Source organism: Castor canadensis, chromosome X (genome assembly GCF_047511655.1).
Source record: "Castor canadensis chromosome X, mCasCan1.hap1v2, whole genome shotgun sequence".
Taxonomy (NCBI): Eukaryota; Metazoa; Chordata; class Mammalia; order Rodentia; family Castoridae; genus Castor; species Castor canadensis.
Window position 1 is genome coordinate 113,299,570 of NC_133405.1, and position 21,746 is coordinate 113,321,315.

Sequence of the window (21,746 nt, forward strand, 5' to 3'; positions counted from 1 at the left end):
TAAAAACTATTCAATACAGTTTTAAGATTAAGAACAAAAGTTGCACATATATTCAGACATTGGAAATTTACTGAAAGAGTAGCCACTTAGTGAGTACTCTGTGTCCTTTTTGAATCAACAATCCTAATGACTATGCAGAATATAAAAGCAGTCTCTTTTGCTTAATTCTTTTTGTTTGGGGAGGACGGGGGATTGAGCTTAGGGTCATGTGCTTGCTAGACAAGCACTCTACCACTGGAGCCATGGCTCCAGTTCTTTTGCTTTATTGCATGGTACTTTGAATATATTTTTAATGAAAATCCAGAAAGGTAATATATTAGGTCAGAAATAGTAACCACAGCAGTGGTTGCAATAATAATAACCATTCCAGAAATAATGGATGCCCAGTAAGTTAAGCAACGTAAAAAAGTCATCTCTAATTCTCAAAGCTACCTGAGAAATGAAAGACAAATGACTATGAAGGGTAAGACACGTTCATTCCATTCACTCTTACTCCAAATCCTAACATGTTTCCATTAAATATCAATGCTAAATATATACTGAAATGCCACAAGTCCACACCAACAGATGCAACTAAGCTACAGCATAAATCTTCATTAGCATTTGGAATATTGAGCTGTGTCACATGTTTCTGTTCTTAGAATTCATCAAGTCAGGGGATCCCCCTGAAAACATAGAGCTAAAATGTGAAGGTAACTCCTGCAATAATATAAATACTATGATAGATCTTTCTATACTGGGTGCATCAGGAGTAAAGTCACATAAAATGAGAGCACTGAATATTCTTATTGCTAAAGGAAAAAATTATCTATTAAGTGCTTTATGTTTGAAGTATTGTTTCTGCATTAGCTCCATGATATAAAAGAAAAGGAGACCCAGCCCATTACATACATTTCAGTCATGTCATAATGAATGACAAAATTATTTTTAGAGCAAGCACTTTAAAAGAAATGTACAAACTTATTTGTGAAAAATATGAAATTATTTAATTTAACATTTATGAATCATTTAAGCTGCATTTTATATCACAGTCCAAATAAAGAAAATTTAAATATAATGATAAACAGTAATTAGCTGATATTAGATAAGTAAGGATAGGAATACATGGGAACATATCTAAAATATTGCAAAAAGAATTAAAAGCAAAAATGATTCAAGTATACAATCATCATGAGTAATATTTGCAAAGTGAGAGGTTTTATTTTCTTCTAGGAACTGGTGTCTAATATTACTTCAAAAAATATCTGTTAATAAATATGAGCTGAAAATAACCCTACCTACACCATTACAAAAGAAACCTCTTAAAACACTGGTTCAATTTGTTTCTGGTTCTGGTTTAAATATTAGGACCACTTTTTCCGAGTCTTTCCACACAGACTTTTCTTTTGAGGCACTGGGAATTTAACCCAGGGCCTCTTTTTAGTTATGCAGGCCAGGCACTCTACCAACTGAGACACGTCTCCAGCCTTTTTGTTTGTGCTTTTTGTTTTTGAGATAAGGTCTGCAAACTTTTCCCAGGTAGGCCTTAAACTCATGATCCTTCTGCCAATTCTTCCCAAGTAACTGGTATTACAGTCATGTGCCAACATACTGGGCCTAGAATCTTTTGTTTACAACTTTTATATTTTCTATTTCATAAGATGCTTCATGATATATACCATAATCATGGCATTGCATTAAAAGAATATTGTCTAATAAAATGATAGGTCTTAGTAACTTAAACACAAATAGAAGGAATATTTCCCTTCCTTAGTTATAAATATTTTATTTTCCTACAAAATAAAATGATGGTAATGGCTAACATATTATGAATGTATTTTCATCTTGGAGATAAATCAGCAATATTTATTTAATTTTAAAGAGTAAATCATCTGAAAGTCACATAGTTGATTCCCAGCATAACAATGGATGATGCCAATGTTTCCAGGTGAGGTAAAATAAAAAGAAAACTTATCTGGAAAGCTCATATAGAACTCAAAATTATTAGTAAGGAAATATTAACATCAGTCATCACTGATGTTAATATAGATTATGTATGTACCCCCTTTTTAAAAATTTTTACTTTATTCATATGTGCGTACAATGTCTGGGTCCTTTCTCCCCCCTTCTGCCCGCCCCTTCCCTTACTCGCCCCCCCCCCCGCTCCCTCCCTTACCCCCCTCACCCCTCACTACCCGGAAGAAACTATTTTGCCCTTATCTCTAATTTTGTGGAAGAGAGTGTATAAGCAATAATAGGAAGGACCAAGGGTTTTTGCTAGTTGAGATAAGGATAGCTATACAGGGAGTTCACTCACATCGATTTCCTATGCATGTGTGTTACCTTCTAAGTTAATTCTTCTTGAACTAACCTTTTCTCTAGTTCCTGTTCCCCTTCTCCTATTGGCCTCTGTTGCTTTAAAGTATCTGCTTTAGTTTCTCTGCGTTGAGGGCAACAAATGCTATCTAGTTTTTTAGGTGTCTTACCTATCCTCATACCTCCCTTGTGTGCTCTCACTTTATCATGTGATCAACATATGATTTTTGGCCTTTTGGGTCAGGCTAACCTCACTCAGAATGGTGTTCTCCAATTCCATCCATTTACCTGCAAATTATAACATTTCATTGTTCTTCATGGCTGCATAAAATTCCATTGTGTATAAATACCATTTTCTTAATCCATTCGTCAGTGGTGGGGCATCTTGGCTGTTTCCTTAACTTGGCTATTGTGAATAGTGCTGCAATAAACATGGGTATGCAGGTGCCTCTGGAGTAACCTGTGTCACATTCTTTTGGGTATATCCCCAAGAATGGTATTGCTGGATCATATGGTAGATCAATGTTCAGAATTTTAAGTAGCCTCCAAATTTTTTTCCAGAGTGGTTGTACTAGTTTACATTCCCACCAGCAGTGTAAGAGGGTTCCTTTTTCCCCACATCCTACCAAGACCTGTTGTTCGTGGTGTTGCTAATGATAGCTATTCTAACAGGGATGAGATGGAATCTTAGTGTGGTTTTAATTTGCATTTCCTTTATTGCTAGGGATGGTAAGCATTTTTTCATGTGTTTTTTGGCCATTTGAATTTCTTCTTTTGAGGAAGTTCTGTTTAGTTTACTTGCCCATTTCTTTATTGGTTCATTAATTTTGGGAGAATTTAGTTTCTTAAGTTCCCTATATATTCTGATTATCAGTCCTTTGTCTGATGTGTAGCTGGCAAATATTTTCTCCCACTCTGTGGGTGGTCTCTTCAGTTTAGAGACCATTTCTTTTGTTGAGCAGAAGCTTTTTAGTTTTATGAAGTCCCATTTATCTATGTTATCTTTTAGTTGCTGAGATGCTGGGGTTCCATTGAGAAAGTTCTTGCCTATACCTACTAATTCCAGAGTATTTCCTACTCTTTCCTGTACCAACTTTAGAGTTTGGGGTCTGATATTAAGATCCTTGATCCATTTTGAGTTAATCTTGGTATAGGGTGATATACATGGATCTAGTTTCAGTTTTTTGCAGACTGCTAACCAGTTTTCCCAGCAGTTTTTGTTGAAGAGCCTGTCTTTTCTCTATCTTGTATTTTTAGCGCCTTTGTCAAAGACAAGTTGGTTATAGTTGTGTGGCTTCATATCTGGGTCCTCTATTCTGTTCCACTGGTCTTCATTTCTGTTTTTGTGCCAGTACCATGCTGTTTTTATTGTTATTGTTTTGTAATATAGTTTGAAGTCAGGTATTGTGATACCTCCTGCATTGTTCTTTTGACTGAGTATTGCCTTGGCTATTCATGGCCTCTTGTGTTTCCATATAAATTTAACAGTAGATTTTTCAATCTCTTTAATGAATGTCATTGGAATTTTGATGGGAATTGCATTAAACATGTAGATTACTTTTGGGAGTATAGACATTTTTACTATGTTGATTCTACCAATCCATGAGCATGGGAGATCTCTCCACTTTCTTTAGTCTTCCTCAATCTCTTTCTTCAGAACTTTAAGTTTTCCTTGTAGAGGTCTTTCACATCTTATGTTAGGTTTACACCTAGGTATTTGATTTTTTTTGAGGCTGTTGTGAATGGAATTGTTTTCATATATTCTTTCTCAGTTTGTTCATTATTAGTGTATAGAAATGCTAATGATTTTTCTATGTTGATTTTATAACCTGCTACCTTGCTATAGAATTGATCAGACTTTAGAGAGTGTTTAGTTATAGACATTGATTTTAACCTGAAGAGAAAAAAACCCAACTTTACTTCTAATTTCAAAGATAATCAACTTCTAGCAATATTATTTCTTAGTACTAATAAAACTTATTATTGCTCAGATACAGCACTAAACAAACTAAAGCAGCAATGTATAATGTAAACTATTATGTCTATATATTTTTACATATATACACATATACATGTGTACATGTATATACATATGTACATACATGAATGCATACATATATATGTCTAGAGGAAAATAATTGCAAAGCAAAATTATGACACCAATTGTTGGGATGGTGGCAAGTAGAGCTGTCATCCAATATTATGATACTTACCTCACGAGGCTTTGGTATAGCAACCTACTCTTGTAAAGCAATAGGTGTGTGCTTTGTAATTGTGATATACATGTGAGTTTTAAATAACATATTTATTTTTTATTATTATCAGAAGATAAATTAAGCTGGAGTGTGGCTCAAGTGGTAGAGTACTTGCCTAATAAGCACAAAGCCCTGAATTCAAATGCCAATACTACCAAAAAAAAAGAAATCAAGAAAATAAACTAATATAATCTAGTTAAAATGTTTAAAATTACTTTCCTTCTTTAAATGATATAATATATATATAGAAACTATGATCTGTAAATTTATTGTTTTACCCTACCTACTGAAATATAATCATTCTAAAAACAGCAGTGAACATATCTGACTTGTCCACCATTGATTCCCTAAGTGACTTGAATACTGTCTGGGGCACTGTATGCACTCAATAAATTTCTGGTGATTGAATGAATTAATTCACCCAAAGTTGTGGTGATAATTATATAACTCTAACACTTAAAATAGAAATCATGTAATGTTTACAAATGATCTTTAGGTACTTGGATTGAAGAAATAATTATTTATGATGTACTCTATATAATAACTGAAAATTATGCATATTTTTCTGTATATCATCATAAATAGAATTAAATCAACAGAAAATACAAAAACTGTATATCATGACAGCTACAAAATGCTATTCCATTAAAACTATAAACATGAAATAGAAATTAAGGTGATATTCTCCCTATTTTTAAACTTAATAATAGCAAAAATTAATTTAACACTATTGGTTATTAACATATATTGGTTATTATGTTTTGTTTTGTATTTTGCCTTAGAATCTGTATAAAAGTCTGAGTGAAGTGAAGTCTGAAGTGGAGATGGTGATAAAAACTGGACGTCAAATTGTACAGAAAAAGCAGACGGAAAACCCCAAAGAACTTGATGAAAGAGTAACAGCATTGAAATTGCATTATAATGAATTAGGTGCAAAGGTGCGTGTGTGTTGAGACTACAAGCACTACTTGTCATTTTCCTTATAATCTATAAAGCATGTAGTCTCTTGTCATTCTCTCCCTCTTCTTCACATGCATATATTATCTATACATGATACATATTTCCATGTGCATTTCATATTAAGAACAATAATCAAAGCTCTGATCATCAGTATAAATAAAAAAACATGTAAAACTTGGGGAGGTTTTTCTTGGCCCGTTAGTTCTAAAAGAGTCTCCTTGTTCTTAATTTGCCTTCTCTTCATAGTGTAAATCAAGTTATGATGATCTGATGACTGGTAAATATTATAAGCGATCTTACCTATTTGCATCTTGTTTAATAGAGTTAACTCATTCTATATAGAGATTATTTAGTGTAATGGAGTTAATGTGACACAGAAATTATTTTTTCATATGACCCAAGCCTTGCCTAATACACACTTGGCTAATAGGATAGTATGGATAGATAATTAAATTCTGTAGTTTCATGATTATTCTTCATTCCTAAACTAATCAGAGTCTCATGACCAACTCCATCTCACTGTTAAAGATATTCCCACATTTTCACCTCTACTTTCCAAAGCTGTGGGATGTCTAGAATACTTACCTCACTTCCCTCAATTCAAGTATTCAATATAGGTTTGGAGCTTTGATGGTTTAAAATTCTGACAATAAGTTGTTTCTTTATTATGTTGATTGCTTCTTTTGCTGCACAAAAGCTCTTTAATGTGGTATAAACCCATTTGTTTGCTTTTGTTATTGTTGTCTGTGCATTTGGGATCATAGTCAAAAAAATCTTTGCCAAGAATTATGTCACAATGCTTTTTCCCTCTACTTTTATAGTCATTTTTACCTGATATGACTTAATCAATTCTGGACATCTGTACTCTTTATTCTAAACATATTATAATTTGACCAACATATCTTACACTAAAATTAAAGGTGGATTAATATCTGTTAAGTGAAATATGTGGGGGAAAGGTGATTTTCTAATTTTACTTTTTCAAATATGCATTCTTGTCTAGGGCCTTTTCTTGGCTGTACAGTATTTATACAAAATCTTTGCCTTTACAAGAGTAAACTTGATATAAAATAACAGAATAAGTCACTTAGAATTTAAAACCATAAAAATGACATTCAAAGAGTATTAGGACCCTCAGTTGATTATTATTAAGAATTTAATGATGCTTATAATGATGCAAAGCCCTGTTTATCTCTGAAAGTACGTATTTGAGAGCTTATGTTTATTTTAACCACTTGGCATTTAGTAATCTTGTTAAAGCAAATGAAAGAAGTGCTAAGAAATCATGCTTTAATGGAATGATGAACAGCAAAAAACATATGGTACAATATTATTTGAAGTAAATGTTACTTTAGAAGAATTAATGATTAAGGAATTATACATTAATGCCATTTTATACTGTAAGTCATATATTCCTTGACTAAGAAAAAGTTGTTTGTTGACCTTCAGCCATCTTCAACAGTGATTTCACTTAATAAAAGCAAAGGCAACAAAGGATATTTTATTACATTATTTATTATAAAAGATGAATGCTTCTATTGTAATCATCTTCAGAATTTACATGGTTGTACTTACCTCAATTAAATGTGTTACTTTTTTGTAGTGATCAACTAAGACTACACTGGGTAGCTAAACAACAAGAACTTATTAAAGTCCTATAGTGTGGCATTCCAAGAATCAATGTGCATTGTGCTCCTGAAGAGGACTCTTTTCCTGGCTTGCAGATTGTTACTTTTTCATTGTGTCTTCCCTGGTGGAAAGAAATAGATCACTCTCTTTCTCCCTCTTATAAGGCCACAGTCCTATCAAATTAGATTCTGATCAGTTTAACAATGAAGAATAATTATAGAACTACAAAACTTAATTATTTATCCATACTATCCTATTGGCCAAGTGTGGTATGTTATGCAAGGCTTGGGTCATATGAAAAAGTAATTTGTGGCACGCTAACTCCATTACACTAAATAAGTGGAATGAGTTAACTCTATTAAACACGTCTCACACTTATGACCACACTTAACCTTAACAACTTCCTAAAAACTAGATACAGTGACTGAAAATACAATCACATTAGGTAGGAGTTAGGGTTTTAATATAGGAATTTTAGGGAGAATAATTCAGTCCATAGCACATTTTTACAATGTGCAACTTTGTTATTTCTTAAAAATGTCAATGACTTACCTTAATTGTTCAATGGATAAAAATAGAGTAGTTTCTCATATCTACATCTTGAAATAGTAATGTCTACAATTCCTCTTCTCTCTCTCTCTGTGCTTTGATTTTTATAAAGGTAAACATAGCAGTATGCATAGCATCCCCAAAATACAATTATTAGTATTCATGGAACAATGACTGTTGAAACATTTTACTGCGAGTTGCACTCTATTAAATGTACCCCCCTCACACACATACACAGAAATACACATACAAAGTATAAAACTCAAATTTCCTTAAGGTGGCAGTGTCTTCTGTCTTTTCAAAACCTACTTAGCTGGATATAAACAAAATAAAATAAATAAAAATCAATAATGCATTAGCTCTGGGAAGATAGAATTTTTTGAAATATTGAATCTAAAATCCTTTTCTACCAGTAGTGCATAAAAAAAAATAACTGCATAGAAACACAGCATAAGTTTTTTTTTTTTTCCGCCCACATACAAATAGAATCCTTGTAGTCAAAAGGGCAGATGGTCTTAGTTCCCTTAAAGGAAAAGTAGAAGGGAAAATCTGTTAAACAAATTGAATTTGCAACCTCAGCATCTAAACATTTTCTGAATGTATGTACATTTCTCTTAAAGAAACTGATGAATTTTATTGAATATTTGGAAGTTTTATTAGGGTCTTGGGGTGTTTTTTTTTTGCTTGCAGCATTTTAAATTCTTTATATGCACTTTTGGTGTTTTCTCATGCTTATGGTGGGATTTTTAGCTGCAGATTCACTTGTGTGTATCTATATATACTTGTGTACGTAGTCACTTCTAGCTTTTATGTATAGGACATTATGTTCAACTATGTGTGTGCATTGTTGTTATTATTGTTTTAAATAATTTCCTTATGTTGAGATTAATTTAAAATCTACATTTCAGATCTCTTAGCAAGATCTTCTGAAGTTTTCTTTACTAGTAAAGTAGTAAAATGAATTCGAGTAAAACTTTTGTCATATACCTTCAGGCATAGATTTCCTGAGTCAACTCTGAAGGGAAATAATGAACACAAAGGAAGGAACTGAAGAATTATAGTGGTATCTCAAACTGTGGTCTGACTTTACCCTTAAAACAATCCTATATGATAAATGACTCACTGATAGATGTGTAAAATGCAGGAAATGAGGTGTCCTTGTTTGATCCAAAGATTATAGGCAAATTGAGATTCTACTGGGCAATACAGAGCCTAACATGCTTACACTCTATCAAGTCGCCTGTATAGTCAAATATTTACATATAATGCTCAGATTCCCATCCATGACTGAAAAAAATTGTTTGTTTTATATTTAATATAGATAAATAACTAAACGAAAAACAAACTTATAAGAGTTTACTTCTTGTAATTTCAACTGGTTATTTTGTCTGACTTGCAATTAATGGTTTGTAGGTTTTCATTCATTGCTTTATGCAACATATAAAGCATACTTAGTGAGATGCTTCTTTGGGGAACTGCAAGGAGCATAATGGAGTAATTTCCATTTATATATTAAAGATTATCAACCTGCTTGCCAATCTCTCTATAGTTTTTCTATAAAAAATGGATCATACCTTCAGTTTGGCTTGTACTATCCTATTTATAACAAACTTTGGCCATAAATTATTTTGCATTATGTTAGAGATAAGTTCAGTAAGCTTTTTTTTTCTACTCTAACAGCAGGTACAAAATGCTGTCTTTTGGACAAAAGGATCTCATCTGCTCTGGATTGTGTTATTTACTATTAATATTCACAATATATGATGTTCCTAAAGTATGATATAAAACATGTAGGAAAATAGTTTAGTTATTTCTAAATGACAGAAATATGACTGTTCCAATTAAGTGACTGCAACTAAATCTGAATTGAAAAGTAATCCATATTACATTTTTTATCATTCCTTTCAGGTAACAGAAAGAAAGCAACAGTTGGAGAAATGCTTGAAATTGTCCCGTAAGATGAGAAAGGAAATGAATGTCTTGACAGAATGGCTGGCAGCTACAGATATGGAGTTGACAAAAAGATCAGCAGTTGAAGGAATGCCCAGTAATTTAGATTCTGAAGTGGCCTGGGGAAAGGTAAAACCTACATTATTGAAGGTTATTTTTAACATACATGAAAACACATAATAATATGATTTTATAAAGACATGTTAATGTGCAACAATAATAGAATTATAAATATTGTCTTGCTTCATTTTCCCTTTTCTCAAGAAATAGTCAATCATTTAACTGCAGATTCAAGACAATAAAAGCAATGGTAAGCTTTAGCAATAATATCTCCAAATTTACTTTGGATTAAATAGGTTATCAGTAAGTGCTTAAAAAAGCATATGCCAGTAATCAAAAGTCAGCCCAGAAAGAAGCTCCATTCTCTTAGCTTGCTTAAACCTAGACTGCACAGATGGACCTCACAACCATGAACAGAGCAAGTATCCAGTGGCTGTGGACATTTGATATGGATAGGACATGAAAGATTTCTCAGCACATTGCCAAGGTTGTAATCAGAAAAAATCTTAAGGTGTCTATGCTGGCTTTATAATTTCCATCACTAAAGAGCACTGGGTCCCCATTTATCCTCAGCTGGTGAAATTCTTGCCATTTCTCTGACAGCCAGTCAGACATTTATCACTTAGAATTTAAGTTCAATGCACTCATAGCTTAATGCTTTTTTTTACAGCTGATTCATTGTAAAGGAAATAGCTGATATTAATAACATGTTTCCATCTCAATGTTAATAGGTCTTTTAGATAAAAAGTAAATCATAGCATACCCATTCCCTTGATTTTTTTAATTAATAGATATGTATACCTGTGTTAACTAGCTGTTTAAGAGATCTGTGCTGTATTTTTTATTCAACATAGCTATCTAGATGATTACCCAAAGTCAGGGAATTTTATGAATTCTTTGTAAAAACTTGCAATCATATAATGAGACCAAAACTGAAAACTGTTTTTCTTTACGTAGATTTAGAGAAGAAATAATAATAAATTTTATCTCATAAATTTTTCAAACAAATAATAGTGGACAAAATTCTGTGAGGTTATGATAGTAAGGAGGATATAGAGGGTGCAGGTTAAAAATTACATTGGCCTTATTTTTCCTTATCAATAAAACATTTATTAAATTTCAATTTCTTGTTTAGATTAAATTAATAACAATTATATGTTTAGGTACAAGCTTAGCTACTATAAGAAATAAGCCAAAAATGAAGTGGCTCAGAGAAGATAGAAGTGCATTTTTATCTCATGTAAGGTTGGTAGTTCAGGGTAAGGCAAGTAGCCTTGCTTCATGAAATCATCCTAAGACTTGGGTCATTTTCTTTCCATCATTTTACATTCTGTGCATTTGTACTCCCAGGGTAAACCTTACTCACCACTACCTTAACTTTAACCCACAACAAGGGAGATAATGAAATGGAGGACAACCAGTTCCCTTTCAAGGATACGTTGTAAGAGGTCCACACATTATTTCGATTCTTATTCCATTTCTCAGAAATTATGTTCTGTGTACCCTGCTGAAATGATCTCATACTAAAATGAATAAAGAAAGAATGTATTCTGGGGGACAAATACCTTGGCCAGAGCTGTGTCATAGCTGGCTTTTACATAGTTAGATAAAGGCCTGCATGACCTGTCTCCATGAAAAAAAAAATGACCTACTTCTGTATTTGGATCTTAGAATAAGATCCAAATAAAAACATAGCTATGTTCTACTTGAAGTATGAAATATTGTAAAACATTCATTGGGGCAAGTTGTAGTATATATAAGAGATTCATATTTAGGATTCACTTTCATTAATATCCCTCTTACTACCATAGAAAATATTTTTGATTGCTGTTTTCAAATTGAACAGGTATAATAGATTTCTAGGGCTTTCATAGAAAAGTATTACAGACTAATGGTTTAAACTATTGAAATTTACTTCTCACAGTTCTGGAGATTAGAAGTCCAAAATCAAAGTGTCAGGAGGATTGGTTTCTTCTGAGACCTCTTTCCTTGACATGTAGATAGACATCTTGGTCTTCATGTTAGTCTCCCCTGTTCATGTGTCTGCCTCCCACATTTTTCCTATTAGGGCAGTAGTCACATTGTATTAGGGCACTCAACTACCTCTTTAAATGTCCTATCTCCAAATACCATCACATTCTGAGGTGTGGTCAATTAGGACTTCATCATACGTATTTTGGGGGAATACAATTCAACCAGTAATAATCGAGTCTTTCTATAAATATAATGTGGAATTCTATCATAATGGCACATGAAAGAATAAAACTAGACATAATGCATACTTTAAAAAATTCTGCCATTTATAAGCAAGTTAGGAGAAAATTTAAAAGTATACCACAAATGAATTCAGTATTGCACACTATACATGAAGTCAATGCTAAATTTCCAAAAGAGGTATGTTTACATTATCTTCACCATAAATCATTAAAATACCATAAGAAAAATTCTCCAAACAGGTTTCTAGATTATCTTTGTCATACAGGAGTCTTGATTGTTCTGGAAGTATGTTCACTTACTGAATCCTCAAGTCCTTACTTTATTCTTTCATTTCACATGTTTTCTTGGTAGATGGGAAGCTTGATTCTAGCTGTAAGTCTCATTTGCTGTGTAAAAGAATAAATGTCAAATTTTTAAAAAATAAATTAGGCAATCCTTTAAATGTATATCAAATGTACTTGCCAGTCTTTCCAAGAATTTTTTAAATTCATTTATTCACATGTGCATACATTGGGTCATTTCTCTCCCCAGTCCCCCGCCCCCACCATCTTCCCCTGCCTCTCTTCCAGGCAGAACCTATTCTGTGATTTTCTCCAGTTCCATTGAAGAGTAGAAATAAGCAATAATAGGAAACACATAGCATTTTTGCTAGTTGAGATAAGGAGAATTTTTGACTGAAAAAAGCATAATATATCCGATTTATTTTTAAGCTGTTTCATTTACTTCTAACAAATATTTTGTCAGTTCTATTGATCCAAGAACATTGTATTAATTTATACATGAAAATATTTGAATATCTTGGTAAATATTTTACACATAAAATTCATTTAAATATAAATTGATTGATCTTTTGTTATTCTAAATAAAGCATTTCAAGTATATTGGACTGTAATTAAATACTTTTAGCTTTATTTTACACTTCTTAATTATATTTAAGATTTATCAAATTCTGAAAATTAGGATGACTTAAGTATATATATATATATAGAGAGAGAGAGAGAGAGAGAGCATATTACAAATGGATAAGCATAAGTATAAATAAATTAGAAAACTAGGGAAGGGGAAACATTCAGATGGTAATAAAAACTTTGCACAGAAATATGTCTGTAATATCCCATACATGGTGGAATGGGCAGGGATCATTAAAGCCACAGCAGACTGTTATGATTTGGATGTGAAGTGATCCACAAAAGGCTCATGTGTTGAAGGATTGGTCCCTAGCTGGTAGATCCACCATTGAGACGTAACTGGATCATGAAAGTGCTAACTTAATCAATGGGTTACTACATTTATTAGTTCATACTGAATAGGGTATTAGGAGGTAGGGCCTGGTTGCAGGAATTAGATCACCAAGGGTATGCCTTTATAGGGTAAATCTTGTCCCACACCCCATCCTGCTTCTTTCTAATTCCTGCCTGTCTCAAGATGAGCAATTTTCTCTTCCTTGCCCTTCCACCATGATGTTTCCACATGCCAAAGACCTGTAAGTAATGGAGTCAGCTGACCATGAACTGAAACCTTTGAAGCCATGAGCTAAAATAAACTTTTCCTCCATTAAGTTGTCTTTTAGGTATTTTATTACAGTGCTGAAAAACTAGCTAACACCCTGAAAAAATAAGGAGGTAAACATACTTATGAAACTCTTAAGTGTCCAAATGATCAAAAATAATTATTAAAATGCATTTTAACTTTAGTATCAGTCTGATAGATTTTTCCAGAACTTATAACTAGTAGAAGAAAATGGGGGGATCATGAATAAGATAGTATCCTTATTAATATTATTTATTTTGCCACGTTTTCTGTTAGCATGCCTCCTTACAAGATAAAAACATAGTGCCAAATTGCTATTCAAGAAAGTAGGTCTAGACTGGGCATGGTGACTTATGCCTATAATCCAGCTGCTCAGAAAAATTACACTCTGAGTCCATCCCAGGAAAAATGCTAGTGAGACCCCATCACAATACATAAGCCAGGCATGGCGGTGTGTGACTGTGGTCCCAGCTACCTGGGAGGCCTTAGGTAAGAAAATCATGGACTGAGGCCAAACCTGGGCAAAAATGTGAGACCCTTTCTGAGAAATAAAAAACAAAACATGGCTTTGGGCATGGCTCAAACAAACAAAAAATAACAAACAAAAAATGACTATGGGCATCTGTCTAACAAGTGCAAGACCCTCAGTCAAACAGCAGTATTGCCCCCCTAACACACACACACACACACACACACACACACACACACACACTCATAAAGAAAAAAAGAAACTAAAAGAAAGTGTCTCTGTAAGAGGTGAAAATATTAGAACACGGGCATAAAATACTCTGAAGTCATTTTGTTCATAGTTTAGATTTTCTAAAGAAATAGATAAGAAAATAATCTTCCCTGTATATAATTTCTAACAACTTTTAAATTGAATTAGACTCCGAAAGTTAAAGTTTCTCTTTTATGGATTAAGGATTAAAGTTCTATATTATTCCTCTGGAAAAAATCCCAATTATTTCCAACAAATAGCACACTTGCATAGGTTGTCATATATCTCAGTTGAAAGCAGCACTTTATGTTCCTCTCATAACATTAAAAGTCTTCAGTAGGACAAGCAGAGTGGCTCAAGTGGTAGAGCACCTGCCTAGCAAGCATGAGGCCCCGAGTTCAAACTTCAGTACCACCAAAAAAAAGACTCCTTAAACAAAATTTTGACCAACATAGTTTTGAATCTGATACAAGCACAAGGAAATTGGCTATTCAAAAATTTTAGTGCCAAACATGAATGAAGAAAAAAACTCCCTATCAACAACTCAAAATATATTGACTTCTCTAGAAAGGCATATCAGTTTCCCAGTGAATAAACTGATTTAAAAACACAACTTGGCTATTACTTTAACAATAATACTATTAAAATTAAAGTTCAGTGACACTCTCTTAAGTAAAGATGGTATATAAAAGTTTAATTGAGAATGTTTTATAGGGAGCATGAAGTATCAAAAATTGACTACAGTGAATTAATATAGTAGTCAATAATGATAAGGCTGAGTCTAAATACATTAGTTTTTCCTTGTGATATGAAAATATTGGAATATGCTTTCTAAAACATAACTAAACAAGGTTTGGAAGTAATACTACAATTGGAGAATCAGAAGTGTTATCCTTAACATACTTCATTAATTTATAGTATTACCAATTTTACTAAGCCTTCAGGTAACATAAAAGTTTTATTCCTTTTTTTTTTTTTTTGGTGGTACTGGGGTTTGAACTCAGGGTCTCACGCTTACTAGGCAGGCACTTTACCACTTGAGCCACTCCACCAGCCCTCATAAAAGTTTTAGAGTTTTCTTTTTTAATACCCAGGTTGTAGAGCTGGGGGATTTTTTTTTTTGCTCTAAATTATACAGGGCCTTTACAGATGACTTCAGCCTTGATTTTTCTTTTCCTTCTTTTCTTTTTTGCAGCAAGGTTTTGTTATATAGCCCAGACAATTTTCAAATCCTCAGCCTTGCAAGTGCTAGAATTAAAAGTGTGCATTATCACATAAAGCTATCTTTTCAGTTTTCCATGCCTTATGAAGCTGAAGAGAGAAAAATCTAATAATGAATTAGAATTTAGTGTTCTGTGGTCTTGCTTATTGAATCAATGTCCAATTTTATATCAAAATCCCTCACTACTGGTCAAACCAGGTCCTTCCACAAGATTCTGCAATGTGAGGGTATAGGGATACCCAGATTTGGCAATGACCAATCGCACATTTCACCTTTGTACTCAAGTAGGTCAGGTGACCCAAGGTCTATGATCCAATCTGTGTTGGTAACTATCAAAACAGGGATGAATCCTTCAGGCTTCCTATGTGTCCATGTAAAAACAGTTCATCAATAGGGTTCCTTCAGAAATACAAAAAAATCTGTCATCTAGGTCTACCATAAAATACCCCCAAAAAAATGAGACCACCACTGTGACTACCAGTTAATTTCACACTGTGTCCCTTCAGAGGGAAGCAATTAAGATCAAAAGGTACAGTTTCTTATCATACTGTCTAAGATCAGCATGTTCTTTCTAAAATTGGCATAGACAGAGAGCTCAAGTTATCATCCCTCTTCTAATGCTTTCCCTTTCAAAAAGGCAAGAGATCATTGCCTAAAAATAAGAAAGGCATATTACATAATCTGTGCTTCTTGAAAAATATACTAAAATTAGAAACACCTTAAATTATGAATTGCGATAGCATTTACACAAATGTTGCAATATATGAAATTATATACTATTAGTAAAAACTTAGTATTAAAATTTTGAAAGATGCCATAAGGAAACCATAAATGTGACCTAGGTCATAACATAAATTATTAGACATTTTTCTCTTTAATACATATCAACTCTCTATTAATGGAATTGACAAGTTGAAGTCAGAAACACTGATGTGTATTGAGTATAGCTGATGGAAGTAAATGATTAGACAATCTATGGAAGATTACTAGTACCTGAAGAGTTTGAGAGGATCCTTGAGCAGTCTTGATGACCTTTATTCTTCTGTACTATTATGTAGACATTAAAATTTTACTTGACAAGAAGAAAGGGACACTCTCTATTTTATTCATTGCTATTTCTCATGTATATAACATAGTGTCTATAACATAGTACATCATTAAACACTGGTTCAAGAACAAATTGTAACTCAAGATATGACAAAGCATTGGTCAAGAAAACAGAAATATGTTATTGGTTGAATATTCAGTGTCCACCAAAAATGCTAATATGTTGAAGAGTTAGTTCCTAAGTGGTAGATTCAATCATTGACAGGTGATTGGACCATGATGGTGCCAACTTCATCAATGAGCTAATTCATAGATTAATTCACACTAAATGGGCTTTAGAAGGTAGAACTTGGTTGCTTGAAGTAGATGACTGAGGGTGCATTTTTGACAGATATATCTTGTCCTTGGCTCTTTTGGCAACTCTTCAGTTCCCGGCTGCCATGAAGTGAGCAACTTTCCTCCAGCATCCCCTTCTACCATGATGTTTCTGCATTGCCATAGGCCTAAAAGTAATGGAGCCAGCTGACCATGGAGTGATACCTCTGGAACCTTGAGCCAAAATAAACTTTTCTCCCTTAAGTTGTTTATCTCAGGTATTTTGTCACAGCAACAAAAAGGCTGAAATTACTGAAATTTGAATTCCTTACACATAGCAAAATAAGAATTTGATACTAGCTCTGATTCTCACAACTACTTCCACTATGCCAAATTATGATTAGAAATCTTATTTTCTTTTAATTTTAACATAACCAACTCCAAAACAGCAAAAAGTATTCATTATATATAATAAAAATAAAATAAGCCATGGTAAATAATTTGCAGAAAATGTAATTTCACATCAAAACAATAAAATGAAAGACATGTATATTTATCACCTATTATTATCTTTTTTCCAGTGATATGATTTTAGATTTCAAATAGCATTTTTTTTCAGTGCTTCAGATCAAACTCATGCTAGACAAGCACTCTAACACTAAGCCATATTTCGATCTCTCAAAGGGTCTCACTATATCACCGAGACTGGCCTTGAATTTGTGATCCTTCTATCTCAGCTTCCATAGTACTGGAATTACAAGTGTGTGCCATCACATGCAGCTTCAAATAGCATTTTAATGTCTTAAAATCACTCTTATTAGTTGGATATAAATATATTTTTAATATACCATTAATGATCAAAATAATTTATAATATGAATTGAATATGAAATATAGCCATAAGAAAGTAAATATGTGATTAAATATAAGTTTACTTCTCAGAATAGCATTATGTTTGGGAAATATAAGCTCTACAAAAGTTTAAGTTATATAGTTATCTGATTTAAACACAGATTTCATTTATTTCTAATTTAGTATTATTCATTAAAAATTTCAAGTTAGTTAAATAATTCAGTTTCACTAGACTCCTCTCATATTCATGGTGCCATACAGAAATTAAAATGGTTAAATATGATTCTCTGGAAAGATAGTTTTTGTCCTAGAATATACTAAACCCACAAACTGTTTTGATAATTCATATTTATAATTTTTATAAATTGACTAATAGATTTTATAACAGTTGTCTCAATGCACTAAGACATGCTTGAGAGAACCACAAAGAGAAAATGTTGAATTTAATTCAGCATATTAAATAATTGAAGATAATTGATGTCTTACAATAACAGGTTATTGTAAATTTCACATTTATTTCAGGGACCAGTTCTCATAATACTCAGTATCAAAAAGAAAGCTTATTAATTTCCTCAATTACCCTTCTGTTGTCCCTTTGCTTCTAAAATTTAATGACTTTCATCCAATAAAATTTCCTGACAGAATATGTCTTTATTCTTCAGTATTTCTCAACATTGGCTATAGTTTTAGATCATCTGGGATTCTTTGACAGCATAACAGTGTCTGAGAACCAACCCCTGCCCAGAGATTCTGATTTCATTGGTCTGTTTGAGTGTAGCCTTTGACTCTAATACTTATTTGGCAAAGTTGAGAACCACTGGGCAATATCATATAAGCAAGATCCATGAATTTCAAGCAATCCAATGGGATTTACATCCAGTTCCATTAACCATGCCTAGAAATTTATTAAACAATCAGCTTTCACAGTGTAAAGAAATCTGGTTTCTACTCATACACTATCTGGATAATTGGCTCAATTCATCTCTCATCCTAGGTACAAAACCATGAAAACTGCTACTTATTCTAAAGTCTGTTATACAATCATTCTCATGAAAATTACATATCTTTTTAAAAGACAACATAGTAATTTATCTGTAAAGTGAAATAATACTAGCAGATCATTAACTTGGTACAGTTAATGTACCAAGCAGCTGTTACGTAGAAAATAAAACATCTGTTAAATGCCATTGAAGTCACTATTCACTGTCATTATAGTTATAGCTATAATTTCTGTTCTGCATATTCCGTTTTCATGAAATTCTTCTTTAATAGGCAATACATTATTAATAAATAGTCAATACACATTGCTATAAAATCTAGCATTTAATGTTTCACATTCTTCATTAATCTGTAATTATATTATTCCTTCACATTACCCTGATAGTAAAATATATTCTAAACCTTGAGCCATGATAGAATAATGCAAGGGCCTGAAAAAGCAATTAATGTCAAATTCCATAATGTTTAAGATATGTTAGATTGTATAATGCACTATTGATTTGATCACAGCTGTTGAGTATCAAAATATATATTCTACCACTTTAAAGGCAATTTTAAGTTGTATGTCTCACCTCTAATTCAAAAATCTCAAAATGTGATAAGCATACATCTTAGCATTTTGGCAATATGGTGCTTTGTTCAATTTTTTTTCAAATGAATATATCACATAGCTAAAAGAAGAAAGAACTGTCTCCCACTCTCAATGCTCAGAAATGGTTTAATTTTTGCCTAGACTGACTATATACAGTATTCACTTAGGTAGGAAGATATTTTAAGATATCTTTTATGAGTTTATGTTAGTTAATTCACATTATAGGGAACATGAACAAGAGATAAATAGAAAGCTAAAATAAAGAGGAATTTAGTAGTAGCCTTGTAAAGGGGAAACATATAAGGAAATGGTATCAAGGCATGCACTTTTATAAATGTGGGACTGGATGAAGATACAACAAATACGACAGTAGATGAGTAAGAAATGTAAAATTTTAAAGAGGCCAGTTGGAAATAAGAGGACATACAATAGAGAAGTTATCCTAAGAATTTATGTCCCTATGGGAAATTCCCAGTAAACTTGTGAAAGGCATTGTAAAACTTGGGAATATGTAAAATTGGGGGACAGGAGAGTCAAGCCCAAGTGAGGCATGTTTCCTAACCTTTGAAGAAAATACCTGTGCATGTTGTTTCCATGTGGTCGAAGAAAATACCTGTGCATGTTGTTTCCATGTGGTCGAATAATTATTCCAATACATTTTACAATTGTATCTTTAAAGAAAATCAGGAGGGATTAGTAGAACAGGTTTTACCATCCTGTTTCTACATCAATGAAGTGAGTTGATGAGCTGATGACTGAGCCTAAACCTACTATGACACTTAAAATTTTAATAATCAACTTAATAAATAGGTATGAGGAGTCAATGTATTTTGCATCCTTTCAATGAACATAATACCTGTTTTCCCAAGAAGAAATTATCATATTCTGTCCATTCTTTCATTATAAGTAAATTAGTCTTTAAAAATTATGATAGCTACATAATGAAAAATTATTTATTTGAACTCATGGAAGTTAATGAACTAATACTTATAGTATTTATTTTGGAGCTAGCAACTACTGTAAATTAAACACGTGGAAAATAAAAATATGCTAGAGTTTGTGGAACTTATTATATTTAAGTTGAATTCTACCCATATCAGGTAATTTCCTATGTCATATAAACCCTTAGTGTCAGTTACATAGTTCACATTTAGCTTCTCTTGAATGTCTATAATGAATTTAAAATCATCTCATAGATCCAAATAAAATTTGATGTATACAGTCTTACTTTTTACTTCAGCCTTAAAATCAGCTCTAGTAGCTGACATATTATGCATGAGAAACACTGAATGACCTCAGTTATAATTTGGTCAACTTAGTCTTTAAGTTGAAACACTCTCCAGAAGATTAGATCTTACAGAACCCTCTTCACTCCTCATTCCAAAAGGCAAGAAAAGAATCCATGTGTGCTGAGGATTGAATCCTTTTGAAGTGCCATGAATGCTCAGTTCTTTCTCTAATCTTGCCACCTTCATAAATAGCTCTAGCTTCTTAAAGAGGAATGAATAAATGTATAAAAAGAATGGCAAAAGCAGTAGCTTTAGTTTAGTTTCCCATCTATCTGCAGGTGCATACATTCTTCTGTTGTAAAAAAGTATTAGTGCAAGAAAAAATGGTTTAACAATCTCATAAAAAGTATTTCAGTTTCAATAATTCCCCCATATAGTCCTTTTACTGATCTTTGATTCCAGCTTTCATACCACCTAATCACTTTGTACATTTTTTCTCAATCCTAACCATCCAACTGTCCTGCTTCAAATGTCACCTGTCTTTCAAAACCATTCATGCTTATCCCAGACATTACAAGTCTTTTCCCCAGCAATTATATTCTTTCTCTATGCTATCAAAGGATGTAAGTAAAGTACTGAAAGGACTGAAATCTAGTCCATGTCTACTTATAAGTCAAACTCGAAAGGAGCTGTATCCACCCAAATGGGAAGCTTTTCATAATTTCCCAAGAAACATTAAATAGTATCACCCATGACCCCTTTTATAATAGCAGCTGCCATCTAATATGAGTATAAAGAAACATCTATGATGGTCATATAAATGATCTTCTTTTATGAAATGTTGAGCTCACTCATATGCAGCACATGACACCTACATTACAAAAAATCCCCTCTGTGATACCAGATAAAATCATTTGGCATAAATGCCTTCAATGTCCAGCATTTTTACATTAAAAAGAAAAGTACAAATATGAAATGATATCATAGAATTAAAGAAACAGTGATACCTTCTTGTATACAAAGTGTGTTCATACAATATTTAAAATCTCATTTATTCTGCCTGCTGATTTGATTTTCAAGGAAAGAACAAAAAAGTGCTTAGTGATTATGAGTGGAGCAGGACCTGATGGTGTGGAGAAGAGACAGCCACAAAGACTACTTGGTATATTATAAAGACACAAAATTCACAATGAAAGTATTTTAAGAAATAGGATCTATACTTTTCTTACAGAGATATATTTTTCTTTATAGGAACCACTTATTTTACTCTCTCTGCACATATTTGATTCTGCAGATGGACTCTCTCTGCTTTCTGCTCCTCAGTGATT

The 21,746-nt window shown here is 32.7% G+C and overlaps 1 protein-coding gene across 12 annotated transcripts in view; it reads left to right on the forward strand.

The window, feature by feature from the left end:
- Nucleotides 1-21,746, forward strand: part of Dmd (dystrophin) — a 2,168,746-nt gene that overhangs the window by 894,875 nt on the left and 1,252,125 nt on the right. For all 12 annotated transcript variants that reach the window (XM_074062730.1, XM_074062731.1, XM_074062740.1 and 9 more), the window contains 2 exons: nucleotides 5,333-5,488; nucleotides 9,597-9,767. In XM_074062730.1, the coding sequence (XP_073918831.1) occupies nucleotides 5,333-5,488; nucleotides 9,597-9,767 (327 nt within the window). The remainder of the gene's footprint in view (nucleotides 1-5,332; nucleotides 5,489-9,596; nucleotides 9,768-21,746) is intronic.